This window comes from Drosophila teissieri, unplaced genomic scaffold (genome assembly GCF_016746235.2).
Source record: "Drosophila teissieri strain GT53w unplaced genomic scaffold, Prin_Dtei_1.1 Segkk14_quiver_pilon_scaf, whole genome shotgun sequence".
Classification (NCBI taxonomy): Eukaryota; Metazoa; Arthropoda; class Insecta; order Diptera; family Drosophilidae; genus Drosophila; species Drosophila teissieri.
The window spans coordinates 562,623-583,344 of record NW_025224994.1 but is presented as its reverse complement, the minus strand read 5'-3'; the positions used below and the strand labels follow the sequence as shown (position 1 = coordinate 583,344).

At 48.1% G+C, this 20,722-nt stretch overlaps 2 protein-coding genes across 2 annotated transcripts; both read left to right on the top strand.

Moving 5' to 3' along the window:
* Nucleotides 1–9,918: 9,918 nt before the first annotated feature.
* LOC122625615 lies at nt 9,919–12,722 on the top strand. The gene is made up of 3 exons (XM_043805704.1): nt 9,919–11,298; nt 11,380–11,624; nt 11,838–12,722. The coding sequence occupies exons 1-3, from the start codon at nt 10,350–10,352 to the stop codon at nt 12,720–12,722; spliced, it is 2,079 nt and encodes a 692-aa protein (XP_043661639.1). The 5' UTR covers nt 9,919–10,349.
* Nucleotides 12,723–17,133: 4,411 nt separating this feature from the next.
* On the top strand, nt 17,134–19,984 carry LOC122625614. Its single transcript, XM_043805703.1, has 3 exons — nt 17,134–18,516; nt 18,598–18,842; nt 19,100–19,984. The coding sequence occupies exons 1-3, from the start codon at nt 17,568–17,570 to the stop codon at nt 19,982–19,984; spliced, it is 2,079 nt and encodes a 692-aa protein (XP_043661638.1). The 5' UTR covers nt 17,134–17,567.
* The last annotated feature ends 738 nt before the right edge of the window (nt 19,985–20,722 follow it).

Sequence of the window (20,722 nt, the reverse complement as noted above, 5' to 3'; positions counted from 1 at the left end):
GGAAAACTTCTTCCCAGAGCGCGGGCAGCGACAGATGCTGGTACTGCTCCCCAAGCCCAACAAGCCTCCCGAGAGTCCATCTTTATACAGACCGATAAGCCTGATTGACCACATGGGCAAAGCTTTCGAGCGCTGTATCAGCCTCAGACTGCACGAAGCCATCTCCGCAGCAGGGGACCTCTCGGAAGGAAGGACACCATCAGCACCTTGTACCGGATACTTTAGTGGGCATAATTAAGCGCGAATAGCGCTGTCTGCAGGGCAACAGTACTATACGAAGCCCCAAAATGGGCCGAAGCTTCAGAGAAGAGGTCTTGCATAAGGAGCCTCGTGGGTGTGCTCCGGCTTTCGGACGATTTCGGACGACGCAGCCTAAGTTATAGCTGGAACTCTGCCTATATACTTTCTGGCCTTGGAGGCAAAGGAGATATACGACGAGGTTAAGAAGATTTCCAGAGCTAACAGCTTCGAAAGGTGGCAAAGACGATGGCAGCAGTCGACAAATGGGTGATGGGTCTTTATGAATTTGAAGACGGCATGGCGAGGTCAATTTTTGGCTTTCCCATATTCTAGGCGGGCATAGATGCTTCAGGAGCTATCTGACTAGGTTTGGCCACGACGATGACCGCAACTGCCCAGAATGCGGCGTAGATGAGACCGCAGAGCACATAATTTTTAATTGCCAGCGATTTGATCACGACAAGGTTTCATGGAGGACATAGTGGACCCGTCGACCCACGGGGAGCGCATGATCTCGGACCAGACCTTCTGGGGTCAGATCAGCAACTTCGCTGCAGTGGCGATGTGACAGGGACTCCTGGCCCTGGGAAGCATGTCCTCGTGGAAGTACCGCAGGGACTCCAGGACTTTTTGCAACCAAACAACACCCTCCTCCTCCTGGCATCCACCACACCCTTACACACATAAACCATGTAAATTCTTCTTCGTACATATCAATATCCACCAAAAATAATACCTGATTAAAAAATATAAAAATCCTTCTGCAGGGATCTTACGTGTAAAAAGACAACGGTTAAGATATCCCGATCAACATCGGTTCGAAACCCTTGGGAAAGCTCTTAAGCAAGCAATGCTCTCTGCTGTTTAGAATTAGTAGTTTTTAGTCTCATTCTTGGGTACCATCGGCGTACCTGGTGCGATTCATGGACCACGAACCAAGAAACCGCGGTGAAAGGGCTTGCCGCCTGGGTGCACGCATTAATCTTGTTTTCATCTTGCCAGGTAAGCCAAGGAAAATTAGGGTTAACGGACACACAAAGTATTGCTAACCAGACCTGCAAACCTCCGAATGGGAGAAGGGGAATATTCTCGACTAGGTATCAGCTTATCTTCCATACGGGGAAGATAACCCACACTGAATAAACATTAGGATCCAAACGTCAATACGAACTCTGCCCGCTAGAGTAATCGGTACATTTCGTCAATCGAACCCTAGAGAAGGGTTATTACAATCTGCCCTGCCAGCAAGCCGCCAAAGTCCAATGCTAATGAGTGGTGGCTACCATCTCTACCGTATATGTAGGAACGCCAGACCTAGCCGGACTTTAACATAAAACATGATACGGACATACAGGTCACCCTGTACCAAAAAGGGTCTCCATACTTCGAGGAGACTAGCATTCTAGCACAAGAATAACACTATAGAAGGATAGATGTATCAAAAAAGTGTAACCAGCTGATTTTGTTGGTCTGCTCGCTACGAGATACATGCGGCTAGCTCGTGTGTTTTATTAAAGTGGATCACTCGGTTACCAATAACAATATTGGGCAGTTCTTGTTTCCTTGATCTCCCACGACGGAGTTGAAGTGGGAGTGATTGCTCACCCAGGTACTGCCACGGCTGTGGGCTTACGAAAGCAAGCTGATGTGGACGGACATGGAAACCCGTCTATGGGACGGCTGCGTTCTCCAGGCAATCGCCGGTGAAACAAAAACACGTCAACCCCATGTCTTCTCTGACGGGTCGCGTCGTTACCACGCCTGCTCGGTTCTTACGAACGCTCCAGGCAATAGCCTTGTCGACCGGGTTTTTCACCACAATCCCACCGCTAAAATGTTGTCCGGCGAAGTGTGCTATCATACTGTTCACCGAGCAGTTCGCTCTCTCCGTTGGATTCTCCTGAGGCAAAGACATTAGAATAACAAGATGCGTAACGCCATACGATTTTTTTGCACACGATTTTTTCGCCAATTTTTTTTGTTTTTTCTTTTAATACGTTTTTTTTTTCTCTTAAAACGTTTGCTTAAAGCTGACTATACGTATAGCTCCTCGATTTTTTTAAATTTCGCTATATAATTGTATTTATAATCAATTAAAGTCGTTTTGTTGCATTGGTAAAGTACGGAAATATATTACATATATTACATATTAATAATTATCAATATAAATATAAATATAAATATGTAACCGGTAGCTAATTCGAGCGGCGATTTTATCAAACGAATATTAAAAAAATTTCTTTCAAACCATAATAGTTTTGAATCGAAATTGACCAAAACATTAATCAAATTCGTTTCTTAGATCAAAATTGATTTCGGCCCGAAAATCGTCTTCTAGCAGAAGCACGCACACATACACACTATCTCCTTTAATGTTTTAACTCACACAAGTAAGACAATTCTATTTTTAGATTTTTACGCTCTCAATTTTAGGCGAGCGAAAAGAGAGCAATTTTGGTCGTCACCAAAAAAGTGGCTGCATAGTGCAAAACTAATGTATGGCCGTTACGCATCTTGTTATTATAAAGTCTTTGCCTGAGGGGTATACGGGGCCGTAAGCTGCTGCTTTATTCCCATCACGCCGAAGAACTTTTCGATCACCACTTTCGGAAGGCCAAACCTCGCGCCTATGCGTTCCCTAAATGCTTTTTGTAACGTTTCCGCCATGGCTGTTCGCAATGGTACCAACTCCCTCCATCTGCCTATACAGGGCAGATTCTCATACATAGTCTGAGAACTTCTGAGGGTGTGCATTTATTTATTTTCCTTCGTATTTCTCTGATACAGCTGCATTTTGCTTTGGCCTCCGTCTTCTGCGTACTTCGTAGTGCCCACCTGTCAATTTTGGCCAAAGGTCTTTTGATGTTGTTTTGCCACATCAGTGGCATGTGATCCGTCACTACCTTAAAATTTTTCGAATTGCCCACACGATTGCCAATCACTCCTTTTCTGTTGTCTAGTAATTTTTTTCGGCAAGGTTTAGGGTCCGGCTCGAGTATGTGATAACTTTTTCGCTCACTTCGGTGTCCAGTGTGATAAATGCGCCTATCCCGTAGTCGCTGGCGTCCGTCGGAGGAGGTCGTTAAGTTTCTTCAGAATGCGCGTTAAGTCAGTTACGAAACGCCGGTATCATGACGCAACTTCATGGTATTGTCTTAAATCACGGACTGGCGAGGGTGGTTATAATTGGCCTATAGCTGCTATCATGTCTGGGTCCGTACCTATACATTGGCTTTCGACGGTGTGTTCTAGGTACAACAGTTCTTGCCTGAAAAATTGAAATTTTTCTGGGCTTATCCTTAGGTTTGCGTTCTTCAAGCGGCGGGGCACTCTTCTGAGGTTTCTATTGCGTTCATCTAGGGTGCGACGAATTACGATGATATCATCATTTCCGGTCCAATCACCTGGTCCAGTACACTGGTGCCCGTTGCGGTGCGGAGTGTAATCCAAACGGCATCACTCGCTAATGGAACAGCCCTGTCCCTGGAACCGTGAATATTGTGAACCCTCGACTGGCTTCTCTGTCCTTCCTTAGTTGGTCCTTTATGGCGTCCTTTATTGATTTCGCGGATATATGCCTGAAGTCCAGCACAGTCTGCATTTGCCCGTTTTCCTCTTCACCATGACTATGGGCGAGCTGTACGCGCTCCTCAAGTACTCTATATGTCCCTGTTACCGCCGTAATTTAAATTCAACCGCTAACTAGGCAAAAAAGGCGTAACCCTGAAAACCTTTGGTAAGAGTGTTACCCATGATCTGCGGTTTTTGGATAGGGCAACACTTGTACGACACTTGAGGAAACACTGGCGAAGGAGAAAAAACAAAGTTAAAGCTGCTCGCTTTGCAAAAAAAAAATAAAATAAAAATAAAGTGACTGCTATAAAAGGTTGTTTATTATTGCTCTCCCTAGGCCCAAATTAATTAGTGCCTCAACATTTCTTTAAAAAACTTTGCAAGTACTCAATATTAAGCGCAATTAAAAGTGACGCCAACCATTTGTGAAATTCACTCGGAACACACGCATACCTATAAGCCAAGATACACACGTACACGTATGAAGGCTATGCATGTGTAGAACTCTGTTGAAGTAGATCACGCCAGGGACTGACGCCAGCGACTTTGCGATGGCAGTGCGCAACGCGTGCGCCACAATGGAGGCCTGTAACCTGTACGCACATCTTGACAACCCAATGCTTCTGCGCGAGCTTGTTGACAAGTTGCCCACTCAACATAAATTAAGCTGGGCCATGCATCCACGCAGTGCTCCTATCCTTTTTGTAAAATCATTCAGCGACTGGATATACAATTTATCAGAAGCAGCCTCCACCGTCATACCTGCACAAAATTCATGGAGCGTGAATACCCACACGCACTTATCAACCGGAGAAATGAGTGAGTCCGAAGGCAATCAGAAGAACGACGCCAAGGCCTGCTACAGATGCCTAAAGATGCACCGTCGCAAATGTTTCTCCAAACGCGATTGCGGCGTTTATAACTATCAATCAAAACACCACCCTCTCCTTCACAGAGAAGCTCCTAAGCCCGAACTCGTTAGTACCCACCATCAAGAAACTGGCCTCGAAGAACCATACTTTCGAATCCTGCCGGTAACACTATATGAGAACGGAGCAAGGGTCGACACGTATGCGTTTTTGGACGAGGGCTCATCTGTAACACTCCTCAAGGTTCCTGTTTCCTCTGAACCACTTTGTCTGCAGTGGACCGAAGACACCACCCGTACGGAGGAAATGTCGCTTAAAGCCCAGGTTCAAATATCGGAGATGGAGATTGCCCTACCTAAGCAAACCGTTGACGCACATAAACTTGGCAGCAAATACAAGCACCTACATGGATTGCCCATAAAATCTTATTGGAATGCTGCACCGATGCTTCTAATCGCAAACAACTAGACCTTTGCAACTGGCACTACATCGACAAGACGGTAAGAATAAGCTTCAACGCAGACCCTATCACACCGCGGAAGCTCTTCTCTAAAGACGACGAAAAGGCTACGGGAATTCTGGTGGCAACATGCAAGGAAGTAAATGTTTGCTATTAAATTGGACTGCTCTGGCGAGACAAAGATGTATATCCCAAAAAATTAACAAGAATCCAGAGCTATTCGATAAAATTCAAGGCCAAATTGACAACCTAGTCGACAAAAACTACGATTTCGAACTGGAAACCAAAGATATAGCAGAGGACATAAACCGTGTATGGTACCTCCCTATATTCATCGCTCTAAACCCAAACAAGCCAAATAAAATAAGATTGGTTTGGGATGCAGATGCAAAGAGTCACGGCAAATCCCTCAACGACTTTATGCTGAACGGACCCGATTACTTAAACCCGTTTGTTTACTCCAGCTCCCGTGTGCCAGTTCCACGCGTCCCTAAATGGAGAAGGGAATCCACCCACTCTCTTTTGAAAAAGGGAGTATTCATCCATTAGGGACCGCTGGCCACACTTTTTCCGTTTTTGCTTACTCACTTACTTACTTTCATTTCTACAAGTCACGAAGACACAAAATTTGCAACCTGTTTCTATTTGTACATATATACATCAAAGTGAATAAAGACTACCCTTTGGAGAACCAGAAATCCTCGCCTCTGCGTTTCAATTGGAAAAAAAACGATCCGGTTTCTCAGCCGCCGCAACCCCCAGCAGAGCCAATTCTACATTTTTTGGTCCTTCGACAGCCGGATTCTTCGAGGGATAGTCCACAGCTAAGTACTGCATGCCATTTTGTCCAATTGTAAGCCTTTTGCCGACCGCCATATCGCTTTGTCAATTTTCCCTTTGGCCGGCAGAAGTTTTTACATCGCTCCCTGCATGTATGTACATATGTGTGATAGTTCCATTTCTACATTTGGTTCCAAAACTCCAAGTGTCATCAATTTCCTACATTCTTTTATTCTTGGCAACTGATCGTTTTTTTTGCATAAACAAATATTAATTTGTGCATTTAATAAACATTAATAAACATAAACATACATAACATACAACACATACACATTTACATATTCCTACTTTTACTTCGGCCACAGTAACAGTGTCTTCACACTGCGTTACATTTCTACAATTCGCATTTCTGGTGGACGGTACTTAATTTATTTTGTTCAACTGATCGTTTTTGCATAAACAAATATTAATTTGTGCATTTAATAAACATAAACATACATAACATACAACACATACACATTTACATATTCCTACATTTACCTCGGCCACAGTAACAGTGTCTTCACACTGCGTTACACTTCTACACTTCTGGTGGACGGTACTTAATTTATTTTGTTCAACTGATCGTTTTTTTTTTTTGCATAAACAAATATTATTTTACTGCTACATTCTAAATTTTTTTCGGACGGTACTCAAATCACCATCCCGTATTTCCGACATTCCACGTTTCTGGTGGACGGTACTTCTACATTCTGGATTTTTTTTTCTCAATTCAATTTTGGGATTTATTTGCTTTCATATCCAAACTTGCTTCAGCTAGGTACGCTTTTTTCCATTCCGCATTTCTGGTGACCAGAAATTTCCCCAGTTTTTTTTTTTTTTACACGGTTGTCCTCTATTCCTTTTTCTGGTAATAATTTTGCGCTTATTCTCAAACAACTATAATGATGTCTGAAGCAGGCCAGAAGCGGGATCCTAGCCCAAGGGACGCGGGGGCTGGACCCGCTGGGAATTTGAGATCAAAAACTAGAACCTCCTTAGACGCTGCGGTGCTTGATTTTATAGCCACCAGCGACCGGCTTAGCAAATTTGAAAGCCAGATTTGTGCGGCATCCTCGTCCTCTGCCGAGCCTAATTCTTTTACACTAAAGATCCGCCTAGACCAAATCCAGTCCCTCTGGGACAAGGTTGAGCGGGAATACGAAGCAGTCTCCCGTCTAGCCCTTCACGAAGGAGGTGGCGAAAGCGTTCGGCAGCTTCAGAGCAAATATGAGAACTGCTACTTGGTTTATGAGAGGTGTGCTTCCCAATTAAACGAACATATTGCCCGTCTGTCCGCCCCCAGTTCTCAGGGGAGTTCAAATTCGTCCGTTGAGACGTTCTCGAAGGGTTGCAGGCTTCCGCCATGTGACACGGAAATCTTCACTGGAGATTATCTGCGGTGGCCCACCTTCCGGGACCTATTCACAGCGATCTACATCGATAATTCCAGGCTGACTCCAGTGGAAAAATTATTCCACTTAAACGCCAAAACCAGCGGCGAAGCTCACGCTATTGTTATCAAGTCCCCCCTTACAAATTCTGGGTTCCAATCCGCATGGTCTGCACTTCAAGAGCGTTTTGAAAACAAGCGACTCTTAGTAAATAGCCAGTTGAAGGTTCTGTTCAATCTCCCGAAGATAAGCACCGAATCAGGAACGGCCTTGAAGGATCTTCAGAGCACGATTCAAGGGTGTTTGATTGCCATGGAACACTCCAATGTCTCCACAGAAAATTGGGATTGCATTCTGATTTTCTTCTGCTCTTCCAAGTTGCCAACAGTCACTCTCTCATTATGGGAACAGTCGTTGAACAACAAGTCCGAAATTCCTACCTGGGACGAGATGAATTCGTTTCTCGAAGATAGATATCGCACGCTAGAAGCGATTGAAGAAGTTCGACTTCATACTTCCAACTCACAACATACTAGGGAGCCCAGGAACCCACAGCCGAGAAGGGTAAACTCCTTTGAAACGCAAGTCGGCCCACGTGTACGCTCCTGTGATCTCTGCTCCAGAGAGTCACATCCTTTTAGGAACGGCCATTGTCCAAGTCTGTCACCAGGGAGAAAACTTTCCCGCACGGGCTTTGATAGACTCAGGTTCAGAGGGCACCTTCATCTCCGAGAAGCTTGCGACCAGAATCAAGCTTCCTAGTCAGACCGTGAGAACTAGAATCACGGGGCTAAACCAAACCAGCACAGGTGTCTCACAAAGGATGTGTCACTTCCAGATGGGCACGGCGGCGAAGCCGATGCTCAAGATAGACACGACTGCGTTGGTGTTGCCCAATCTGGCCGGGAATCTGCCGACGAGTTCGATCGATCGCAGCATTCTCGGAAGACTTCCCAATATTCCGTTGGCTGATCCACTCTTTTTCCAGCCCTCCCAGATCGACCTTCTAATAGGGGCGGATATTCTTCCGTCTGTCCTCCTCTCAGGCTTGAAGCCAAACTTATGTGGGTCACTGCTAGGGCAAGAGACCATTTTTGGGTGGATTTTAACCGGGCCAGTTTCTACAGCCACTAGTAGGGTTTCGTCCTTCACAACAAAGATATCCATAGAATCGGAACCTACCATGGAGACACTTCTCACAAAATTTTGGGAGGTGGAGGATCTTCCATGTAAAGTAGTAAAGGAGTCGGACAACTTGTGCGAAGAAAACTTCGCTCGAACGACTATCAGGTCTCGGGACGGGAAATATGTAGTATCCCTACCCTTTAAGGATGCTGAGCACATCAACTTGGGGCATTCCAGATCATTCGCTCTCGCACAATTCCTAAGGAATGAGACTCGCCTGAAAAGGGATCCGATTCTCAAAGATACCTATGACTCAGTGATCAAAGAGTACATAGATCTTGGCCACATGAAGCCTGTGCCTCCGAATACGGACACGGTGAATTTTTATCTTCCCCACCACGCGGTTTTCAAGCCCGAAAGTACTACCACAAAGGTCCGTGTGGTATTCAACGCATCCAGTCCCTCGTCAAATGGGAACAGCCTGAATGACATCCTGCATCCAGGGCCAGTACTTCAGTCCGATCTCACCCTCCAGATCCTAAAGTGGCGAACATTCCAATTTGTCTTTAATGCCGATATCACCAAGATGTATAGGCAGATTCCCCTAAACCCTGCACACACCGCTTTTCAGAGAATTCTCTTTCGAGATGATCGTGGGGACATCAGGGACTATGAGCTTCAGACTGTCACGTTTGGAGTTAATTGTGCCCCGTTTCTAGCTTTACGAACGTTGCGGCAGCTGTCCGAGGATGTCCACGCCCTATATCCACGGGCATCTCGAATAATTTCAGATTATATGTATGTGGACGATGTGCTTGCAGGAGCCCACACGAAGGTCGAGGCTACTTTAGCCATTCAAGAGTTGAGGACAGCTCTGAGCTCCGCAGGATTTCCTCTCCGCAAGTGGACAGCAAATGAGCGAACTCTCCTAAAGGCACTTCCTTCAGACCACCTGCTCTCAGGTGACTTCCTCGACATCGAAGAGGTGAGCACCACGAAAACGTTGGGAATACGGTGGAACGCCAAGGCGGATGAGTTCTATTTTGTCCCGACTGCGCTTGTTGTCAATGCGAATTATTCCAAGCGCAACGTCCTATCGCAAATCGCAAAACTGTTCGATCCCGCTGGATGGTTGTCCCCATTTGTAGTCCAGGCCAAGATCCTAATGCAGGATATATGGTTAGCCGGCATTGGATGGGACGAGTTTCTTCCTGCAGAGCTACGGCAACGCTGGCATGATTTCCTTCGCAGCCATAGTTCCCTCCACAAGGTTCGCGTCCCGCGTTGGGTACAATTCCGACCGGGAGCACAAGTTCAGATCCACGGCTTCTGTGATGCATCTCAGAAGGCCTATGGGGCAGCGATTTATGTTCGCATCCAATACGACGGAGGCATTTCGTCGAGTCTGCTCACGTCAAAGACTAAAGTCGCTTAGAATTGTGTGGTGCAGTTCTTCTTGCTGACCTGTGGGCTGCGATTCTTCCTCACATACCGTTTGGTCGAATAGAGACGTTTTTCTGGACTGATTCCACCATTGTGTTGGCATGGTTGAACAAGCCACCATGTCAATGGACCACCTTCGTAGCGAATCGAGTGACTAAGATTGCTCTAAATACAGATGCCAGTCAATGGTCACATGTGCGTTCCGAGCACAATCCAGCAGATCTAGCCAGTCGTGGTGTCACGGCTGAAGAGCTGGCAAGTAGTGACCTCTGGTGGCATGGCCCGTCGTGGCTGAGTCAGCCGCAAGTCGCCTGGCCCACGTCGCACGAAGAGGTATCGGACCCTGAACTCGAAAGACGATCCGTCCGGTGCCATTTAGCGTGTCCAGCATGGGATCTCCTAGAGCGTTTTTCAAACTTCAATCGCATGCTGCGAGTCATGGCTTTTGTGCAGCGGTTCATCAACCGCTGCAGATGCATTCCTACGCCTTCTTCTACAGACTTAAGCAGTAAAGAACTCGCCCATATACAACTCATGCTTATTAGGCAAACTCAACGGGCCGACTATCCAGAGGAATACAACATCCTGCAATCCAAAGGACAGCTTCCCTCGTCCAGTTGTATCCTCAACCTTAATCCGTTCCTGGATGCTGACGGCATCATGAGGTCATGCGGTCGTTTGACTGCATCTGACTCGTTATCCTACGACGAACGTCATCCTATCCTTTTGGCGTACCATTCCAAACTAGCAGAGCTTCTGGTCACATTTACTCACCGTATCTCCATACACGGGGGAAACCAGCTTATGGTTCGTCTCATCCGGACGAGATACTGGATTCCGAAGCTGCGGAACCTGATCAAACGTGTGACCACGACCTGCAAGGTGTGTGTCATTCACCGGAAGAAGGTGCAGTCCCAGCTAATGGGTAAACTACCTCAGTCCAGAGCGACCTATTCGCGACCCTTTACACACACAGGACTCGACTTCGCGGGACCGTTTGATGTCAAGAGCTATTCAGGTCGGGCCTGTCGAATCACGAAGGGCTATGTCTGCGTCTTCGTGTGCTTCAGTACGAAGGCCATCCATTTGGAAGCCACTTCGGACTTGACCACGGAGAAATTCCTCGGAGCCTTCTCAAGGTTCGCGGCCAGAAGAGGGTGCCCTCTCCATCTTTACTCGGACAACGGAAAGACTTTTGTGGGCGCGGAGAAGGCCCTCACAGAAGATTTCATCGCTGCGGTTAAGGAAAAGGTTACCTCGTCATTTAGTCACCAGAGCCTATCCTGGCATTTCAACCCTCCAGGCGCCCCCCATATGGGAGGCCTGTGGGAAGCAGGAGTCAAGAGCTTCAAGACTCACTTCTACAAGACGACAGGTAATTTTAAGTATACCCTTGAAGAGTTATCCACTCTACTGTGTCGGATCGAGGCATGCCTCAACTCCAGACCAATTTCAGCGATGTCAGAAGATCCGTCGGATATCCTCGCTCTCACTCCGGGACATTTTCTGATAGGCGGACCGCTACTTGTCCCCGCCGAACCTCCCACCGCCGGCGAAGCCAGTTCTATCCTGAACCGATGGCAGCGACTCAAAGCCCTTGGCCAGCTTTTCGCATCGAGATGGAAAGCTGAATACCTGAAAGAGTTCCATAAGAGGACCAAGTGGCAAATTCCAACCAGGAATATGTCCGAAGGCGACATGGTAATTATCAAGGAAGACCACGTTCCATCGTATGGGTGGCGTTTAGGGCGTGTTCAAAGGGTTTATCCTGGCTCTGATGACAAAGTTCGCGTCGTAGACGTCCGCACGGCCCGTGGTATCCTCAAACGGCCAATTTCCAAATTAGTTTTCCTTCCCGTAAGAGTAAAGCGTATCCACTAATTATTATTTTTTTTTTTCCGTTCTATCCTCCAGTCGTTCTTTTCTCTCAGCTTCTCTCATCTCTTTGCGCCAGCCATGCCGTCCCATCGCAACCAACGTCGCCAGCTCATCGACAGATGTTCTCGAGGAACTCGATCGTTCCGATGCCGAGTCTGTCAGGGGATTCATCCGCTTCGGACGTGTTCGCGTTTTCTCCGGCTGGATGCAGAGCGGCGGCTCCGTGCGGTCCTCATCAACAAATATTGCCCGAATTGCTTGGCGCACCAGCATTCCGGAGGCTCGTGCCGAAGTGAGTGTCGCTGCCGAGTATGTGGGGACGCTCATCACACCCTGCTGCATCTCCATCGGCGGGAAAAGCGAGAGCGGTCTGCCAGCGCGGACGGCCCCATCGAGCCGCCAGAGCCGAAGGCCAACACCGAGCACCCCCGCCTCTCGGCAGTGCTCTCCCACACTGCAACGGCTATCCTGCCCACCGTCAATCTGCGGTTCGACATCGGGGTCAAACGCTTCGATGTGCGGGCTATGGTAGATGCGTGCTCTACTTTGAGCCGCATCGACGGATCACTAGCCGAGGCCATGGCCCTCCCTATCCTGGGAGTCGGTGATGAGAGGGTGTGCAGAGCCACTCTCATACCGATGCATACAGAGACGCCACGGATTGAGGTGGTGTTCCACGTCGAGGAGCAGCTGCGAATGCGGACTCCTGCCCGAGAGCTGCCTGACGCTGCCAAAACCGTGTTCACCAACCTCATCCTGGCGGACCCCAGTTTCCACAGGCCGGCTGGTACCTCCGTCGTGCTAGGTGCGGATGTGTTTCCCACGCTTATCCAACCGGGTGTCATGCACAGCCAGAACGGGCACATCGTGGCACAGAGCACTGTTTTAGGATGGATGCTCTCCGGAACATACGCCCACTGACGCATCACAGATTCTTTTGCAATCTGTGGCATTGCAAGGCGGGCGGGATGTTTACTCCAGCTCCCGTGTGCCAGTTCCACGCGTCCCTAAATGGAGAAGGGAATCCACCCACTCTCTTTTGAAAAAGGGAGTATTCATCCATTAGGGACCGCTGGCCACACTTTTTCCGTTTTTGCTTACTCACTTACTTACTTTCATTTCTACAAGTCACGAAGACACAAAATTTGCAACCTGTTTCTATTTGTACATATATACATCAAAGTGAATAAAGACTACCCTTTGGAGAACCAGAAATCCTCGCCTCTGCGTTTCAATTGGAAAAAAAACGATCCGGTTTCTCAGCCGCCGCAACCCCCAGCAGAGCCAATTCTACATTTTTTGGTCCTTCGACAGCCGGATTCTTCGAGGGATAGTCCACAGCTAAGTACTGCATGCCATTTTGTCCAATTGTAAGCCTTTTGCCGACCGCCATATCGCTTTGTCAATTTTCCCTTTGGCCGTCAGAAGTTTTTACATCGCTCCCTGCATGTATGTACATATGTGTGATAGTTCCATTTCTACATTTGGTTCCAAAACTCCAAGTGTCATCAATTTCCTACATTCTTTTATTCTTGGCAACTGATCGTTTTTTTTGCATAAACAAATATTAATTTGTGCAATTAATAAACATTAATAAACATAAACAAACATAAACATACATAACATACATAACATACAACACATACACATTTACATATTCCTACTTTTACTTCGGCCACAGTAACAGTGTCTTCACACTGCGTTACATTTCTACAATTCGCATTTCTGGTGGACGGTACTTAATTTATTTTGTTCAACTGATCGTTTTTGCATAAACAAATATTAATTTGTGCATTTAATAAACATTAATAAACATAAACATACATAACATACAACACATACACATTTACATATTCCTACATTTACCTCGGCCACAGTAACAGTGTCTTCACACTGCGTTACACTTCTACACTTCTGGTGGACGGTACTTAATTTATTTTGTTCAACTGATCGTTTTTTTTTTTTGCATAAACAAATATTATTTTACTGCTACATTCTAAATTTTTTTCGGACGGTACTCAAATCACCGTATTGTTTCGGTTTTCCGTCAGTGCACATCAGTACCATCCCGTATTTCCGACATTCCACGTTTCTGGTGGACGGTACTTCTACATTCTGGATTTTTTTTTCTCAATTCAATTTTGGGATTTATTTGCTTTCATATCCAAACTTGCTTCAGCTAGGTACGCTTTTTTCCATTCCGCATTTCTGGTGACCAGAAATTTCACCAGTTTTTTTTTTTTTTTACACGGTTGTCCTCTATTCCTTTTTCTGGTAATAATTTTGCGCTTATTCTCAAACAACTATAATGATGTCTGAAGCAGGCCAGAAGCGGGATCCTAGCCCAAGGGACGCGGGGGCTGGACCCGCTGGGAATTTGAGATCAAAAACTAGAACCTCCTTAGACGCTGCGATGCTTGATTTTATAGCCACCAGCGACCGGCTTAGCAAATTTGAAAGCCAGATTTGTGCGGCATCCTCGTCCTCTGCCGAGCCTAATTCTTTTACACTAAAGATCCGCCTAGACCAAATCCAGTCCCTCTGGGACAAGGTTGAGCGGGAATACGAAGCAGTCTCCCGTCTAGCCCTTCACGAAGGAGGTGGCGAAAGCGTTCGGCAGCTTCAGAGCAAATATGAGAACTGCTACTTGGTTTATGAGAGGTGTGCTTCCCAATTAAACGAACATATTGCCCGTCTGTCCGCCCCCAGTTCTCAGGGGAGTTCAAATTCGTCCGTTGAGACGTTCTCGAAGGGTTGCAGGCTTCCGCCATGTGACACGGAAATCTTCACTGGAGATTATCTGCGGTGGCCCACCTTCCGGGACCTATTCACAGCGATCTACATCGATAATTCCAGGCTGACTCCAGTGGAAAAATTATTCCACTTAAACGCCAAAACCAGCGGCGAAGCTCACGCTATTGTTATCAAGTCCCCCCTTACAAATTCTGGGTTCCAATCCGCATGGTCTGCACTTCAAGAGCGTTTTGAAAACAAGCGACTCTTAGTAAATAGCCAGTTGAAGGTTCTGTTCAATCTCCCGAAGATAAGCACCGAATCAGGAACGGCCTTGAAGGATCTTCAGAGCACGATTCAAGGGTGTTTGATTGCCATGGAACACTCCAATGTCTCCACAGAAAATTGGGATTGCATTCTGATTTTCTTCTGCTCTTCCAAGTTGCCAACAGTCACTCTCTCATTATGGGAACAGTCGTTGAACAACAAGTCCGAAATTCCTACCTGGGACGAGATGAATTCGTTTCTCGAAGATAGATATCGCACGCTAGAAGCGATTGAAGAAGTTCGACTTCATACTTCCAACTCACAACATACTAGGGAGCCCAGGAACCCACAGCCGAGAAGGGTAAACTCCTTTGAAACGCAAGTCGGCCCACGTGTACGCTCCTGTGATCTCTGCTCCAGAGAGTCACATCCTTTTAGGAACGGCCATTGTCCAAGTCTGTCACCAGGGAGAAAACTTTCCCGCACGGGCTTTGATAGACTCAGGTTCAGAGGGCACCTTCATCTCCGAGAAGCTTGCGACCAGAATCAAGCTTCCTAGTCAGACCGTGAGAACTAGAATCACGGGGCTAAACCAAACCAGCACAGGTGTCTCACAAAGGATGTGTCACTTCCAGATGGGCACGGCGGCGAAGCCGATGCTCAAGATAGACACGACTGCGTTGGTGTTGCCCAATCTGGCCGGGAATCTGCCGACGAGTTCGATCGATCGCAGCATTCTCGGAAGACTTCCCAATATTCCGTTGGCTGATCCACTCTTTTTCCAGCCCTCCCAGATCGACCTTCTAATAGGGGCGGATATTCTTCCGTCTGTCCTCCTCTCAGGCTTGAAGCCAAACTTATGTGGGTCACTGCTAGGGCAAGAGACCATTTTTGGGTGGATTTTAACCGGGCCAGTTTCTACAGCCACTAGTAGGGTTTCGTCCTTCACAACAAAGATATCCATAGAATCGGAACCTACCATGGAGACACTTCTCACAAAATTTTGGGAGGTGGAGGATCTTCCATGTAAAGTAGTAAAGGAGTCGGACAACTTGTGCGAAGAAAACTTCGCTCGAACGACTATCAGGTCTCGGGACGGGAAATATGTAGTATCCCTACCCTTTAAGGATGCTGAGCACATCAACTTGGGGCATTCCAGATCATTCGCTCTCGCACAATTCCTAAGGAATGAGACTCGCATACCTATGACTCAGTGATCAAAGAGTACATAGATCTTGGCCACATGAAGCCTGTGCCTCCGAATACGGACACGGTGAATTTTTATCTTCCCCACCACGCGGTTTTCAAGCCCGAAAGTACTACCACAAAGGTCCGTGTGGTATTCAACGCATCCAGTCCCTCGTCAAATGGGAACAGCCTGAATGACATCCTGCATCCAGGGCCAGTACTTCAGTCCGATCTCACCCTCCAGATCCTAAAGTGGCGAACATTCCAATTTGTCTTTAATGCCGATATCACCAAGATGTATAGGCAGATTCCCCTAAACCCTGCACACACCGCTTTTCAGAGAATTCTCTTTCGAGATGATCGTGGGGACATCAGGGACTATGAGCTTCAGACTGTCACGTTTGGAGTTAATTGTGCCCCGTTTCTAGCTTTACGAACGTTGCGGCAGCTGTCCGAGGATGTCCACGCCCTATATCCACGGGCATCTCGAATAATTTCAGATTATATGTATGTGGACGATGTGCTTGCAGGAGCCCACACGAAGGTCGAGGCTACTTTAGCCATTCAAGAGTTGAGGACAGCTCTGAGCTCCGCAGGATTTCCTCTCCGCAAGTGGACAGCAAATGAGCGAACTCTCCTAAAGGCACTTCCTTCAGACCACCTGCTCTCAGGTGACTTCCTCGACATCGAAGAGGTGAGCACCACGAAAACGTTGGGAATACGGTGGAACGCCAAGGCGGATGAGTTCTATTTTGTCCCGACTGCGCTTGTTGTCAATGCGAATTATTCCAAGCGCAACGTCCTATCGCAAATCGCAAAACTGTTCGATCCCGCTGGATGGTTGTCCCCATTTGTAGTCCAGGCCAAGATCCTAATGCAGGATATATGGTTAGCCGGCATTGGATGGGACGAGTTTCTTCCTGCAGAGCTACGGCAACGCTGGCATGATTTCCTTCGCAGCCATAGTTCCCTCCACAAGGTTCGCGTCCCGCGTTGGGTACAATTCCGACCGGGAGCACAAGTTCAGATCCACGGCTTCTGTGATGCATCTCAGAAGGCCTATGGGGCAGCGATTTATGTTCGCATCCAATACGACGGAGGCATTTTGTCGAGTCTGCTCACGTCAAAGACTAAAGTCGCTTAGAATTGTGTGGTGCAGTTCTTCTTGCTGACCTGTGGGCTGCGATTCTTCCTCACATCCCGTTTGGTCGAATAGAGACGTTTTTCTGGACTGATTCCACCATTGTGTTGGCATGGTTGAACAAGCCACCATGTCAATGGACCACCTTCGTAGCGAATCGAGTGACTAAGATTGCTCTAAATACAGATGCCAGTCAATGGTCACATGTGCGTTCCGAGCACAATCCAGCAGATCTAGCCAGTCGTGGTGTCACGGCTGAAGAGCTGGCAAGTAGTGACCTCTGGTGGCATGGCCCGTCGTGGCTGAGTCAGCCGCAAGTCGCCTGGCCCACGTCGCACGAAGAGGTATCGGACCCTGAACTCGAAAGACGATCCGTCCGGTGCCATTTAGCGTGTCCAGCATGGGATCTCCTAGAGCGTTTTTCAAACTTCAATCGCATGCTGCGAGTCATGGCTTTTGTGCAGCGGTTCATCAACCGCTGCAGATGCATTCCTACGCCTTCTTCTACAGACTTAAGCAGTAAAGAACTCGCCCATATACAACTCATGCTTATTAGGCAAACTCAACGGGCCGACTATCCAGAGGAATACAACATCCTGCAATCCAAAGGACAGCTTCCCTCGTCCAGTTGTATCCTCAACCTTAATCCGTTCCTGGATGCTGACGGCATCATGAGGTCATGCGGTCGTTTGACTGCATCTGACTCGTTATCCTACGACGAACGTCATCCTATCCTTTTGGCGTACCATTCCAAACTAGCAGAGCTTCTGGTCACATTTACTCACCGTATCTCCATACACGGGGGAAACCAGCTTATGGTTCGTCTCATCCGGACGAGATACTGGATTCCGAAGCTGCGGAACCTGATCAAACGTGTGACCACGACCTGCAAGGTGTGTGTCATTCACCGGAAGAAGGTGCAGTCCCAGCTAATGGGTAAACTACCTCAGTCCAGAGCGACCTATTCGCGACCCTTTACACACACAGGACTCGACTTCGCGGGACCGTTTGATGTCAAGAGCTATTCAGGTCGGGCCTGTCGAATCACGAAGGGCTATGTCTGCGTCTTCGTGTGCTTCAGTACGAAGGCCATCCATTTGGAAGCCACTTCGGACTTGACCACGGAGAAATTCCTCGGAGCCTTCTCAAGGTTCGCGGCCAGAAGAGGGTGCCCTCTCCATCTTTACTCGGACAACGGAAAGACTTTTGTGGGCGCGGAGAAGGCCCTCACAGAAGATTTCATCGCTGCGGTTAAGGAAAAGGTTACCTCGTCATTTAGTCACCAGAGCCTATCCTGGCATTTCAACCCTCCAGGCGCCCCCCATATGGGAGGCCTGTGGGAAGCAGGAGTCAAGAGCTTCAAGACTCACTTCTACAAGACGACAGGTAATTTTAAGTATACCCTTGAAGAGTTATCCACTCTACTGTGTCGGATCGAGGCATGCCTCAACTCCAGACCAATTTCAGCGATGTCAGAAGATCCGTCGGATATCCTCGCTCTCACTCCGGGACATTTTCTGATAGGCGGACCGCTACTTGTCCCCGCCGAACCTCCCACCGCCGGCGAAGCCAGTTCTATCCTGAACCGATGGCAGCGACTCAAAGCCCTTGGCCAGCTTTTCGCATCGAGATGGAAAGCTGAATACCTGAAAGAGTTCCATAAGAGGACCAAGTGGCAAATTCCAACCAGGAATATGTCCGAAGGCGACATGGTAATTATCAAGGAAGACCACGTTCCATCGTATGGGTGGCGTTTAGGGCGTGTTCAAAGGGTTTATCCTGGCTCTGATGACAAAGTTCGCGTCGTAGACGTCCGCACGGCCCGTGGTATCCTCAAACGGCCAATTTCCAAATTAGTTTTCCTTCCCGTAGACAAACATGTCCAATGTCTCTGCGTTCGATGTCCATAACTGTAAGAGTAAAGCGTATCCACTAATTATTATTTTTTTTTTTCCGTTCTATCCTCCAGTCGTTCTTTTCTCTCAGCTTCTCTCATCTCTTTGCGCCAGCCATGCCGTCCCATCGCAACCAACGTCGCCAGCTCATCGACAGATGTTCTCGAGGAACTCGATCGTTCCGATGCCGAGTCTGTCAGGGGATTCATCCGCTTCGGACGTGTTCGCGGTTTCTCCGGCTGGATGCAGAGCGGCGGCTCCGTGCGGTCCTCATCAACAAATATTGCCCGAATTGCTTGGCGCACCAGCATTCCGGAGGCTCGTGCCGAAGTGAGTGTCGCTGCGGAGTATGGGGGGCCGCCCACCCCCCCCTGCTGCATCCCCAGCGGGGGAAAAAGCGAGGGCGGTCTGCCAGCGCGGACGGCCCCATCGAGACGCCAGAGCCGAAGGCCAACATCGAGCACCCCCGCCTCTCGGCAGTGCTCTCCCACACTGCAACGGCTATCCTGCCCACCGTCAATCTGCGGTTCGACATCGGGGTCAAACGCTTCGATGTGCGGGCTATGGTAGATGCGTGCTCTACTTTGAGCCGCATCGACGGATCACTAGCCGAGGCCATGGCCCTCCCTATCCTGGGAGTCGGTGATGAGAGGGTGTGCAGAGCCACTCTCATACCGATGCATACAGAGACGCCACGGATTGAGGTGGTGTTCCACGTCGAGGAGCAGCTGCGAATGCGGACTCCTGCCCGAGAGCTGCCTGACGCTGCCAAAACCGTGTTCACCAACCTCATCCTGGCGGACCCCAGTTTCCACAGGCCGGCTGGTACCTCCGTCGTGCTAGGTGCGGATGTGTTTCCCACGCTTATCCAACCGGGTGTCATGCACAGCCAGAACGGGCACATCGTGGCACAGAGCACTGTTTTAGGATGGATGCTCTCCGGAACATACGCCCACTGACGCATCACAGATTCTTTTGCAATCTGTGGCATTGCAAGGCGGGCGGGATGTTTACTCCAGCTCCCGTGTGCCAGTTCCACGCGTCCCTAAATGGAGAAGGGAATCCACCCACTCTCTTTTGAAAAAGGGAGTATTCATCCATTAGGGACCGCTGGCCACACTTTTTCCGTTTTTGCTTACTCACTTACTTTCATTTCTACAAGTCACGAAGACACAAAATTTGCAACCTGTTTCTATTTGTACATATATACATCAAAGTGAATAAAGACTACCCTTTGGAGAACCAGAAATCCTCGCCTCTGCGTTTCAATTGGAAAAAAAACGATCCGGTTTCTCAGCCGCCGCAACCCCCAGCAGAGCCAATTCTACACCGTTAACCGAGGTTCTTATGGCATTCAGAGTAGGTCGTATAGGCGTGTGCGCGGATATCGCTGAAATGTTTCTTCAAATAACTATCCAGCAAAGCGACGTGCATGTTCAGTGATTTCTGTAGCTTAACAAGGGCAACAAAACTCCCCGCACATTCGTCATGCGGGCAATGACATTTGGAATATGCTGCGCGCCCTGTATTGCTCACTATGTGCGGGAGATTAAGGATCAATGTCCCCGAGCTTGCGAGGCACTTACAAAGGCTCATTATGTGGACGACCTTATAGACAGCTACACCGACGACTCTGAGGCGATCGCAGTAACATCAGAAGTCCAAGACATTCATGCTGAGGTAGGATTCTCTATAAG

Bases quoted from the DNA above. Each gene is read 5' to 3' on its own strand.
- LOC122625615 (XM_043805704.1), top strand. From the start codon at position 10,350: ATGCTGCGAGTCATGGCTTTTGTGCAGCGGTTCATCAACCGCTGCAGA. The intron at 11,299-11,379 runs GTAATTTTAAGT...GACCAATTTCAG, and splicing joins TCACTTCTACAAGACGACAG to CGATGTCAGAAGATCCGTCG. The intron at 11,625-11,837 runs GTAATTATCAAG...TCTATCCTCCAG, and splicing joins ATATGTCCGAAGGCGACATG to TCGTTCTTTTCTCTCAGCTT.
- LOC122625614 (XM_043805703.1), top strand. From the start codon at position 17,568: ATGCTGCGAGTCATGGCTTTTGTGCAGCGGTTCATCAACCGCTGCAGA. The intron at 18,517-18,597 runs GTAATTTTAAGT...GACCAATTTCAG, and splicing joins TCACTTCTACAAGACGACAG to CGATGTCAGAAGATCCGTCG. The intron at 18,843-19,099 runs GTAATTATCAAG...TCTATCCTCCAG, and splicing joins ATATGTCCGAAGGCGACATG to TCGTTCTTTTCTCTCAGCTT.